At 37.4% G+C, this 12554-nt stretch overlaps 1 protein-coding gene across 1 annotated transcript in view; it reads left to right on the top strand.

The window, feature by feature from the left end:
- Positions 1–226: 226 nt before the first annotated feature.
- disp3 (dispatched RND transporter family member 3) overlaps positions 227–12554 on the top strand; it is a gene marked incomplete at both ends in the record, with an annotated part of 56355 nt that continues 44027 nt past the window's right edge. Inside the window, 6 exons of the mRNA XM_079383490.1 lie at positions 227–1223; positions 2329–2548; positions 4491–4627; positions 9484–9618; positions 9716–9876; positions 11752–11891. Of these exons, the coding sequence (XP_079239616.1) occupies positions 227–1223; positions 2329–2548; positions 4491–4627; positions 9484–9618; positions 9716–9876; positions 11752–11891 (1790 nt within the window). The remainder of the gene's footprint in view (positions 1224–2328; positions 2549–4490; positions 4628–9483; positions 9619–9715; positions 9877–11751; positions 11892–12554) is intronic.

The following is a 12554-nucleotide window of genomic DNA, read 5'->3' as shown; positions in this document are numbered from 1 at the left end:
CAGAGGCCAAAACCTTCCACGATTACATTTACAGAATGACAGACTTAATGGCTGTGTCCTTGTCTTAGCCGCGGCCAGCTGAGTATAACCTGCCACTCTTTTAAGGATGCTCCGTAAATCAAATGCACTTTATCATTGTATTCACCTGTCCAGACACAAACGGGAGTACCCAGAAGGCCAAAAGGCGCTAATGTAAGTGTTTTGTTTCTTTGTTGTAGTGGCTGCCATGGATTCGGAAGATGAACCCTTGTTGCTCCAAGGTACCTGGAACCTAAGTGACTTTGAAGAGCAAGGGGAGGAGGAAGAGGAGGAGGAGGAGGAGGGGGAGGGAGAACGAGGAATAGAACAACCAAATGGAAATGAGCAGGTCTGTAAAGGGTTGTGGTGGGCTTTCGGCTGGGTGTACACGCAACCCTGGGCGAGTGGACTGGTTCTGGCCGTGGGATTTCTGTTACCCTTCGCCCTCTCGGCTTATATGTTCCTTCGCTGTGAACCGCTAGATATTGACCTTTCTTACAGCGCATTCGAGGTCAGGAGTCATGCCTCAGCAGAACGGTTTGACGCTCTCACCATTGCCCTGAAAAGTCAGTTGGGGTCTTGGGACAGGCACAGGCGTGACGCTGAGGGATTTGACCTTGAAGCCAATGCTCTAAGGGACCTTTTTTTGCTCATGGTAAACAGAAAAGGGAAGGACGTCTCTACAATGGTGAATATCACTGAACCTGCAGGGATCTTGGGACAGACTGAGACGGTGGCACATAATGACAACATACAGTTTGGAAATGAGAAAAACAACAAGACTAAAGAGGAAAAGACAGAATCTGTAAAACCTAACATAGCAGTAAGCCTCAATTCAAGTGATGCTGGAGATCACAGGAAACCAGACTCACCCTTAATGAGGAAGCGAAGATTTGCGGGTTACTCCTACCTCCAGACCCAGGCTCTGTGGAGGATAGAGCTAGTGTTCGTGGCTGAGGGCGACAAGGATAACAACATCTTCACCCCCGAACGCCTGCACACCATACACCATGTAGAGAGACTTCTAATGCAGCACCCTCAGTTTCAACAGTTCTGCTGGAAGCCACTGGAGACGTTGCGAGACTTGCCTTTGGGACCTTCCTTCTGCTCCCCTCCAAGCTCCCTCCTGTCCTACCTCTTTCCCAGTGAGCGTGGGGGGAAGATCTACTATGATGGAATGGGACCTGATCTAGCCGATATACATGGTGAGTCATTGGGGCCAAATTATCCCACTCTCCATTAATAATTGAGTAATCCTCATTTATTTTTAACTTCAATACTTTTGAATGCTGTACAGCATTTTGAGTAAAACAAAGCTTAATTACAGCAAATAAGCTGCAGCTGGTTCTTCACGGTTTCTGGCTAGTCCAAGTTGGTTTAGATGGTTGACAAGTTGGACTCCCAGTCGGTGGAGACTTTGTTGACCTATAAGACCACCTTGGAGCAGAAACACACCAGCTGGACCAGGTTAAACTGGAATGGCCTGGTTTGCCAGTAGGGTTAGCCTTGGTTAACATATATCGGGGTGTCCAATCCTGCTGCTGGTGGGCCAATATACTATAGAGCTCCAACACAGTTACCTAGAAGTCTCCATTGATCCTGAAGACCTTGATTAATTGGTTCAGGTGTGTCCAATTGACCCTTCACAAAGACCCACCCCCCTTCGTTACTGTTGCTATGTCCGACAAGCCATGGCGCTCTCACACCAAAAATCATGTTCTCACGCAGTGCAAAAAACATTGTAGAGCAAAGAGGACACTGACAACACGCTGACAGACAAGACAGAGCAGGTTACTTTAGGTATGCAACAAAGTCCCAGCATTATTATTATTTTTTTTAAAGAAATTAAAACAATATATATCATTTTGTGGCTTTAATGTGTCATGCCAGATCACTGGAATGCCTCAGTTCAAGTGACATGTGAACCAATCATCTCTTCCTCTTTACTTTTATAGCATGTAATAAACATGAATGAACATTAGAGGTAGTAGTAGTAAGTATTTTCAAGAATTCAAGTATTTTTCAAGTTCAAGTCCACCGACGTTAATCTACTCTCCGAAAAAAAATGGCAGATTCTGCATTATGATTGGTCAGATCGCCTGCCAATAAAACTTCCTGTGAAGGGTCAGTTAGGGTTGGAGTTAAACTTTCCAGGAAAGAGTCCCTTTTGAAGCAGGACTGGACACCCCTCTATATATATTGTAAAGAGTAACCACAAATGGTGGCTTTTTTAATGTTCAAGGCCCCCTTCACAATTTTGATCAAATGAAAACTGAAATATTTTTTGACTGTAATATCCTCTGTTCTTAGGTGCCCTGAGCTTGGCCATCACTCATCCGCAATTTTACTGGTACGTTGATGAGACACTCACACCGGACCAGCTTCAGTCCTCTCTTCTTCGCAGTGAGATCCATTTTGGAGCTCCTCTCCCCTCCTTCTACTCTCTTCAAGACAGACCTCTAGAACAGAGACGTCTCTTCAGAGACTTTGTGGTGCAGTATGCGGACATCCTGTCACAACAATCCACCAGGTGGGTGTTCAGATCACAGCTGGTGTTGGGATCACTTAAACAAGAAGGCTTATTGTTTATTTGTCTGGTCTAATACCATGAATGGTTAGTAAAAGCAGAATCGATTTAACAAACATACAAACCAGGGAATTCAGCATGAGATTCATGACTGCTCGTGGGGCCATGAACCAAACATTTATCCTTTGGGTCCCACTTTATATTAAGTGGCCTTAACTACTATGTACTGTACTTACATCAAAAATAAGTACATTGTACTTATTGTGTTCATTCTGTATTGCAAAACACCTTTTTCTGCTATTGAGGTAGGATACGGGTAAGGTTAGGGACAGTTTTGGTGTAACAATGTAATTATAAATGTTATAACAGAAATTAATTACAGATGTAGTTACATGCAGGTATTTTTTTTAAATATAAGTAAAATGTATAACGTATGCACACAATAAGTGCATTGTTCCAAATGATTAGTTTAAATGTAAGTACATAGTAGGTAAGGCCACCTAATATAAAGTGGGCCTGTTGATTTTATAAATGATGCTATCTTTCAAAATTTACTGAAGATTAGAATGTAGTCCATATTGAATAGAAACATGTGCGAAACTGACTTAGATCCCAGTTTGTGGAAGCTTTATTCCCCACCTTGTATATATCTGCCTATAATGTCCATATGCATGTTTCCGAGTTGATAAGTGAGATATCACACTGCTATATATATATATATATATATATATTTAAATGTCTAAACATTTCTAAGCATCCTTAAAGATATCAGAGAATATATTTTGAATATTCTTTTTCCACCCCACTGGGAAATTCCTACTTGTTTATACTATAAATCAAATATAACTTATGCAGGGCAATTTATCGTATTAAGGATTTTTTTTCTTCTTCTGGAAACACAATAAATACACTAAATATACTTCACCAAATGAAGAAGGTAAATGTTACCTTTCAGAGAATGGTGTTTTACTTGCAGTCAGGGCTACAGTTCAGTGTGACTGCTAACCCATTTTTCTGTATAATGTTGTTCTTTGTCAAATAAATTCACGCAATTCAGAATAAATACATAAATTAATAAAACATGAAGCTTCCCTGCCATGGAAAATGTCTTCCAAAAGCAATCAATTTTGTAAAATGAATGAACTCCTTTCAGTGCTCAACTCCATTTATGGCATTTTTTTATTCTAAACGTGATGTACTGTATTAAATGAAAATTAAAGTGTGTGTGAAAATTGTCATAAGGCAGAATTTGCTTTCATAAATTTGACATCCATAACGGCACCATGAACTTACGAGGACAATCTCAATGGCACAGGGGTGATGAATCATGGCCCAGTCCTCCTCATCTGCGAAGCAGCTGGAGATACTGTTCGCTTAAAAAACACAAAACTAACGAGTTATATATAAATGATTAAACACACAATGGGAGACTATTAAGTCACAAAGTGTTCCTTATAGTGTCAGTGACAAAAGTCAAATGCTTTGATTTTGGCTGTAGTCGTCTTTGCAAATGAAACCCCAGAAGGATGATCACAGACTTTGAAACGAAACAAAACCTGCCATGAATCAGAGACAATGACTCAAAGCTTTATTACATCTGCAAAACACCCCTAATACACTTACTGCTGTCAAGACAGTGAATGTAAGCAGATGCTCTTCAAATGACAGTCATTACCACAGGATAACAATGGTAGGAGGCCTAGAAATGAGCCAGTGGCCAGACGCAGAATAGGCACTCATTGAAGCTCTGATACTGTAATAACTCCTTTAAGAGCCCACCGATGTAATTAAGATAATCTTTTTCCATCTCCTAATGTGTGCCCATCTCCATTTTGTCTCTCATCCCCCTCATCTGGTCCTTCTATTGTAACGTATCATCTGATGTCAACCATAACCCATCTTGACAATGCTTCTCTCTCATCCCTTGTTTTTGAATCTCTCTCAGTAAAGTGAAGGTGTTGTACGGGGGTACGGAGTTATTTGACGATGAGGTGCGGAAGACCTTCCACAGTGACATGTTGCTGGCTTTGTTCAGTGGGGGATGCATTACTGTCCTTGTGTACGTTCTCACCTCATTTTCTGGTAAGACATTCCCCAAGCATTCTAATCAAATAAACCTGCAGACACCACGGTGATTTTAACACAGTTAAGGCTGTTGTTGTACAGTCACCACAAAGTAGAGATGCCAGTGTTCAATATATAATTATGTTTACAGTTGTTTCAAGTAATTAGTTAATTAACTGTATATTGGTTACATTTAGTATGCTTGGTGCATAGTTTAATTCATTGGTATTTATTGCATTTAGTTGTATTTGTTTGTCTGTGTTTGCTGTCAGTCTGTGCAGTGGTGGTAGGGATTTTTCAGCGAGTCTTTCTGCAGGTTATATCTATCAACCTTATTTTTATCGCAAGAGCTGGTGCAGCCATTTTTAACCTGAATGTACAGGGCTTTTAAGCTGCTTGCAGTTATTTTAGATGTGCACTCCATAATACATGGCTTATGTTTTAATATGAATGTATTTTATTTTTTTTTATAATTGATTTGTCATGTTTTGCCCATATTTTGAATTACAAATAGCATTGAATTGCATTTTAAGTTTAAAGAAAAGGTCATGAAAAATGTACCGGTCATTTTCTATCAGTTTTTCTACCGATTGTTTTTTGTACAGTATATTATATAATATAAAAACAGTCCTTTATGATGGTTGATGTTGCAGACTGGTATTTGTCATCATATTATTTTAATTTACTATCATAGTCACTTTAAATTCATCACTTTTAAATTCATTATAATTGAATAAAAGCAGGAACACACTGGTTTGTAGCACAAATAGTTTTATTGTACTTTGTTATTAAGGTAACACATTGCAAAATAAGGTCCCGTTAGACAACGCTAGTTAATGTGTTCATTAAAATTAATTAGCACTGAGCAGTTAATACAGCATTTATTAATCTTTGTCAACGTTTGTTAAAGTGAAAGGGTTAGTTCACCCAAAAATGAAAATTCTGTCATTAATTACTCACCCTCATGTCGTTCCAAATCCGTAAGACCTTCGTTCATCTTTGGAACACAAATTAAGATATTTTTGATGAAATCTGAGAGCTCTCTGACCCTCCATAGACCAGAAACGGGCATCGGTAAAATAGGCCATCAAAACCGTAATTTTATGAAGCGACGTGAATACATTTTGTGTGCAAAGAAAACAATAATAACATAATTTATTCAGCAATTCTTCTCTCCGAGTTACTGTCTTCTGCCATTTTGGAGTGTGCCCCAGAACATAATCAGCATTGTTTACGTTCAGTAGACAGCGTGCTCAATTAATGACTTGATTTTCATTTTTGGGTGAACTAATCCTTCATTATCATCATTATCAGATAATATCAGCTCAGGTCCATTAAATAATATTATTAACAGATACTTTTAATGAATATTTGATTTTAATAATGTTTTAGTAGATGCTGAAATTAACAGGAACTAAGATTAATAAATGGTTGTGTAGATATGTGCTTTTTTTTGTTAGTTCAACTAATGTAGTTGACTAATGTTAACATCTGAAACCTTGTTATTGTTACCATTATATTTAGTGGCTGATGCATCTGAAGTCTCACACATTCACTTACATGTTAAAAAAGTTGGATGCATCAATTAATGGCAACAAGTGACTGGCTGCATTTGTGTATACGTTCCCACTGTACAGCAGGCAAGGTATGTGAACGACAGTATGTGAACAGAGTGGGTCTGAATTCATAGTATTCATAAAACAGTAGGCGACTGTACCTGGATGACCTATTATTTTTGGCGAGATTCTGAAATGTGCATACAATGGACACTTTACTATCCCATGAAGCCACGTGAGAGGATTTGTAAATGAGAGTGAAATGACTCAATTGACACTGGTAGGTTACATGAAAATGACCACATGGTGAATACATCAAGATTTAGGAAAGGTACCTCAGTCGTGGTATTGAGGGTGGAGAGAGTGTTGGTTATTCACTCCCCCCACCTACAATCCCTGCCGGACCTGAGACTCAAACCCACGACCTTCAGGTTACAAGTCCAACTCTCTATCCATTAGGCCACGACTGCCCATTTAATTCATTCTACCCACATTTATACTATATAGAACATACTTTTTTAACAGTCACAATGCAATTACTTATTGCTTAGAAGTACTCAGTCAGAGAGTATGCGGTTTTAGACAACACCACTGTATGAAGGAGTCATTCAATTATTCACTCAACAATTCATATAAATGCACCAATTCATTCAGCAGGGAAACACCACTTTGTGTTGCTCTGAAATGAACTGTTGGTTCTACCTTTGATTTCATATTGGACTATATTTGTTGGAAGAGCAAACACAGATAACATAACTGCCAATTCTGTGTCTTTATATCTAACTATTTAAAACATTATAAAAGCAGTAGCTTGTGTGATTGATTTCTTGAATGTAGAATTTTATTGATGAGTGCATGCTGTCTATTTTATTTATTTTATTTTAGGAATCACAAACTAAAAATGCACAAAACTGCTACATACTATTAATTTTTCTTGGTTAATTTCAAGTAATCTAAATTAAGAGTAGCTAATGTATTATGAAAAAAAGTAATCATTAATGAACAATAATATATTTAGAAACAATACTCAACAAAGACAGAGAGGAAGTTCAAGGCTTATAAAGCGTGTGTAATCAGTGCAATCAGCTGTGTGATCAGAGCAATGTGAGATTGGTGACAGCTGTGTGTCGTCAGTGCAATGGATGATGGGAATTGTAGTTCGTGGGTGAAGTGCAACAGTAGTGTGGTGTGAGAGTCAATGTGATGGAGGAGTGACCTCTGGTGGTGAGTAAACGGAAGTCCACAGACCAGATTTGTGACAGTTAACAATTTGTGTTGTTTTTTATTATAAAGTGGCTACCTATTTCTAAAAAACCAAAATGCTTATTTCATCGATCAGATGGATACTGACTGATCAATACATGGTTTCAGCCTTGCTAAAATATTGTAGCAGATATGATTCAATGTTTTTATGATTTGTTTTTCATTGAAATTGCAACTGAATTTCATTTTCTCGTCTACAGAAAGGCCTCAGTATGTTTTGAGTCAACATATGTGCCATCAGATAAGCTGCAAATGATTTCTGAAATGAAATCTGACTGATGTCTTGAACCTGCACAGACTAGCCACACGTGCAGCAGCAGGAGTTTACAACTTTGCAGTATGACTTAATTAGGCACAGCAGTAAACATGTAATCAGCTACGACTCTATTAAAAGCACAAGATGATACAGACTTGAAGGTGTACGAACTGTGACTTTGGTTGTTGTGCAATTCATCAAGTAAATCTTATTGATTTGGCCGTCTCTTAGCTCCACAGCTGGTTTTCTTGGTATATTCAGGTCATTATACTATTTTTGTCAGAACATTGCTAAAATGAGGCTTATTTTCTCACAGCTGCTGCATCAACAAGCGTCTGGATAATGCAAAATGGAGCACCACTTTTCCATTTGACGTTTTTACAAAAAACTCAACGACGCTTTTTCACATTACGTAACTTGACCTCTGTGCTTTATCTGAATATCATATAACCTTCCGTGAACCTTCAGAATTAATTTACGTCAGCTGCATTTGCTATGTGCCACCTTGTTAGAGAAACAATAGAGAGCTTTCAAACTCTGTTGTTCCACTCAGCTTGTGAACCAATTTAAAAATGTTTGTTACGAAACCGTTAGCACTCTCTGTTCGCCACAGCACTTTCGGTCAATTCAGGGATAAAAGCGTGAAAGCACAGAAAACATCTTCTTGTGCTGTAAAGCATGAGGGTCAAAAATATCTTGGATAATGCTTAATTGAAAACTGCAGTTTGTAATGGTGACGTATTTCAAACTTGACAGTAAGGCCTTGGTGAACTCAGTGTTGGAGCAATTAGCTTGATGTATTGACGGAAACGTAAATTTTTAAATAGCATTACTGTAGCTCAGCCATCTAAATAATGTAGTTCTTATAGTAAAAAGGCTAATTTTTTAGTTCTACTTTTGCTAGCAGTTTATTGTGCGTGCAGCCATTCATTTTAGTGAATCGCTCAATTTGGATAAGAACTAGTTTAAAACAGAAATGTTCACTGAGTCCCTGTGCAAAATAGCTAAATATTTTGCTTAATTGCGCTGTTTATTGCTGTTTTTGACTGAGTTACACTACCATTGAGAGGTTTGGTGTCAGAAAGATTTACTTTTATTCAGTGAGGACACATTACAATAATTAAAAGTGACAGCAAAGACTTTTATATTGCCACAAAAGCATTATGTTTCAAATAAATGCTGTTGAATTAGAATGACTTTTGAAGGATCATGTGACACGGAAGACTGGAGTAATAATGCTGAAAATTCAGCTTTGCATCACAGGAATAAATTACATTTAAATGTACTGTATATTCAAATAGAAAAGTGTGATTTTAAATGGTAATAATATTTCACAATTATTACTGTTTCTACTGTATTTTTGATTAAATAAATGCAACCTTGGTGAACATTTCAGAAACATTGAAATCTTACTGACGCCAAACTTTTGAATAGTAGTGCATATAATATAGATGCTTTCTAGTTATATGAATTATTTTAGTGTAAATTTAGAACTAATAGAAGTAAATTATACTTAGTGTAAAAGTTGATATCTATATTATTTCAGTGGCTGATAATTACTGTTCCGATTGCATGTGCAATTATCAAATTGCAGCAATATAATTAAAAGAAACTGCCCTTTTCAATAGGCAGTTTCTTGGAGGGAATAGCTAACTAAAGATGACCTTTACTGTGGTTGAACTGAGTAGCTTATAACTTGCCAAGATATCCTCTCAAAATAGTTTTTCCAGCACTGAAAGTACAGCAATTTCTTGATTTGACATTATGCTTCATACAATATCCATTTCATTTCTCTGCAGTGTTTCTGACATTCTTTGGCTTGGCCAGTATTGGTCTGAGCTGTCTCGTGGCGCTCTTCATGTATCATGTGGTGTTTGGAGTGAAATATCTCGGCATTCTCAATGGAGTGGCAGCTTTCGTCATCATAGGCATTGGTGAGAATAATAAAACATCAACCTGTGAGCATTGTAAATGAACGTATAGATTGGTGCTACCATCTTAAGTTGAATCTTCCTCTTTCTTTCCTTTCAGGTGTGGATGACGTGTTTGTGTTCATCAGTACGTTCAGACAGTCAGCCCACCTGACTTGTTCAATGCAGCGTATGATTTACACAGTAAAGACAGCAGGCCGAGCCACGTTCCTCACGTCCTTCACAACAGCAGCAGCATATGCTGCAAACACCTTCTCACAGGTGCAGTCAGCTGAGCAGAATAAACATGTCCAGAAAATCAATTCTCCAAACAGAGATGTGCTAACATTTTGACCATTTTGAAGAGTGTGTTCTAAGTAGAGTACTCAGGCTAAAACCTACTCTTAGGGAGGATTTTGTTGGGTTCACTTACAATGCTAGTCAAGGTTTCTTGCACCAAGTTGTATTTTACAACAGTTGTATTTTAGTTTTTCTGAACTATTTTGCACAGGCTGTTTTTGCTGCTGTAACTTTAAGCCTGTAAAGCCTCACATATGATATGTGACCCTGCACCACAAAACCAGTCATAAGGGTCAGTTAGGTTTGTTAGGATAGGACAATATTTGGTCGAGATACAGCTATTTGAAAATCTGAGGGTGCAAAAAATCAAAATGCAATTGACAAAAAGATTGAATCCAATATTTGGTGATAATATAGCAAAATGAAAGATTTATAAGCAATTGATCGGAGTCCGGTCATTTTTGACCGGGAACACCACAAGTGTGACTTTTTGCAATTTTGTACAAAATAAAAGCATTTAAAAGCAAACTTCCTGATTAAACATTAAAGCACACTAGTGTGAGAAACAGTGCAAATTTTTATAATTTTTTGTTTAAATATGTGAATATTATTCATAAAAAAATTATTTTTTCACTCAAAAAATGAGGCGCCTGCTCTCAGATAAATGAGGCTTACGATTAATCAGATGCAAACAGAAACACAAAACTAGTCCAAAACAAGTTGACAAAAAGATTGAATCCAATATTTAGTGATAATATAGCATAATGACACATTTATAAGCAGTTGTTTGGAGTCCGGGTTTTGACCGGGAACACCACAAGTGTGACAGGAGTCCGAACACAACCAGAGGGTTAGAAAACTTTTTTAATTTGAAAAATCTGGGTAAATTTAACTTATTTTGTCTTCTGGGAAACATGTAAGCATCTTCTCTAGCTTCTACAGGGCAATAGTAAATGAAAAAATATGATATTTAGGCAAAATAAGAAAAATGTACACATCTCCATTCTGTTCAAAAGGTTTCACCCCCCGGCTAGTTGCATAGTTTTTCCTTCTGGAGCATCAGTGAGTGTTTGAACCTTCTGTAATAGTTGCATATGAGTCACTTAGTTGTCCTCAGTGTGAAAAGATGGATTTCAAAATCATACAGTCATTGTTGGAAAGGGTTCAAATACACAAAAATGCTGCAAAAACAAAGAATTTGTGGAGCCTGGAGGATTTTTATGAAGAACAGCAGGCAGTTTAACTGTTCAGGACAAACAAGGGACTCATGAACAACTATCACTAAACAAAAAAACACAGCTGTGGATAATTCAGGTAACAACACAGCGTTAAGAAGTGTATGTAAAGTGTATGTAAACTTTTGAACGGGGTAATTTTTATGAATTCAACTATTATTTTCTCTATGTAAACATCTTTTATGTGAAATATCTTATAAATATCTGTGACCTGTACATTCTGTAACTTTCCTGTCATCAACGCTTTAAGTGGTGTGATAAAACGAGCTAAAGGTCTGCGAGAACTTGGAGATTTGTATGTGACCTCCTACTTTGAAGCTCAGGATCTAACATCAATCAAAAAATAAACACCATGAGCACAAATGATGAAATAAGCCGCAAGAACATGTAGAATAGACAGTCAAACATTGCTTTATCTTTAAAGAGGGGTCTTATTTTATTCACGGTAGCTTTTGTACCCATGGGGCTTTTATGTTTCTGTCACAGACTCATGTTTATTCAGTAGCGTATACTGGCATAATGAGAATCCCACCGGTTCATTTATTTTAAAACATGCAAAGGAGTGAAAAAATTCTGACAACACCTGACGCGTGACCTTTATCTGTTTTGCATGCGTCATTAGATCCCAGCGGTTCATGACTTCGGTCTGTTCATGTCTCTCATTGTGAGCTGCTGCTGGCTTTGGGTGTCCATTCTCATGCCTGCTGCCCTTTGCATCTGGAGCCAGTGCGGAGTTGCCCATGCCAACACCTGTCCCAAATGGTAGATTGTTTTATTTCTTCCAAAACATCTTTTGACAAATGTGAATGTTCTTTCTGAATTACTTGTTTTCATCTGTGGAATACAAAAGCCACCAAAACTGTTTGTTTACCAACATTTTCTTTCAAAATATCTCAACCTGTTCTCATGGGAAAACTGAACTACTTTACAAGGTGGCAATTTTTTATGAATTTGTATGATGTCAATCATGTGAAACATATGGTTTTTAGGGAAAATGTAAGTATGAAGGTCCACCCTTAAACATTAGAGAGGCATAGGCAGATTGTACAAAAACATACAAATGAATTCAGACGAACTAGCCACCAATTCAGTTATGAATTGTGTTTGTGTTGATTGTGTGTAATTGTACAATTGTGAAATTGTGTTGAATATCTTTTGTGTTTCACAGAAGAAGAAAAGTCATACAGCTTTTTATAACAACATGAGAGAGATGACAGAATTGTCATTTTTTGGGTAAACTATCCTTTAAAGTAATATTTTGCCAAGAAATTCAAATTCTGCCATCATTAATGTCATGCTGTTCTAAACCTGGACATCTTTCTTTCTTTAATGGGACACAAAAAGAGAAAGTTCAACATGCCGGTCACTCTTTTCCATGCAATTACATTGAATGAAGATGGAATCTTTCAAGATTCAAAAAACGGT

Source organism: Barbus barbus, assembly GCF_936440315.1.
Source record: "Barbus barbus genome assembly, chromosome: 28".
In the NCBI taxonomy this organism is placed as follows: domain Eukaryota; kingdom Metazoa; phylum Chordata; class Actinopteri; order Cypriniformes; family Cyprinidae; genus Barbus; species Barbus barbus.
The sequence above is the reverse complement of the archived record's forward strand: the minus strand, read 5'-3'. Positions and strand labels throughout refer to the sequence as shown.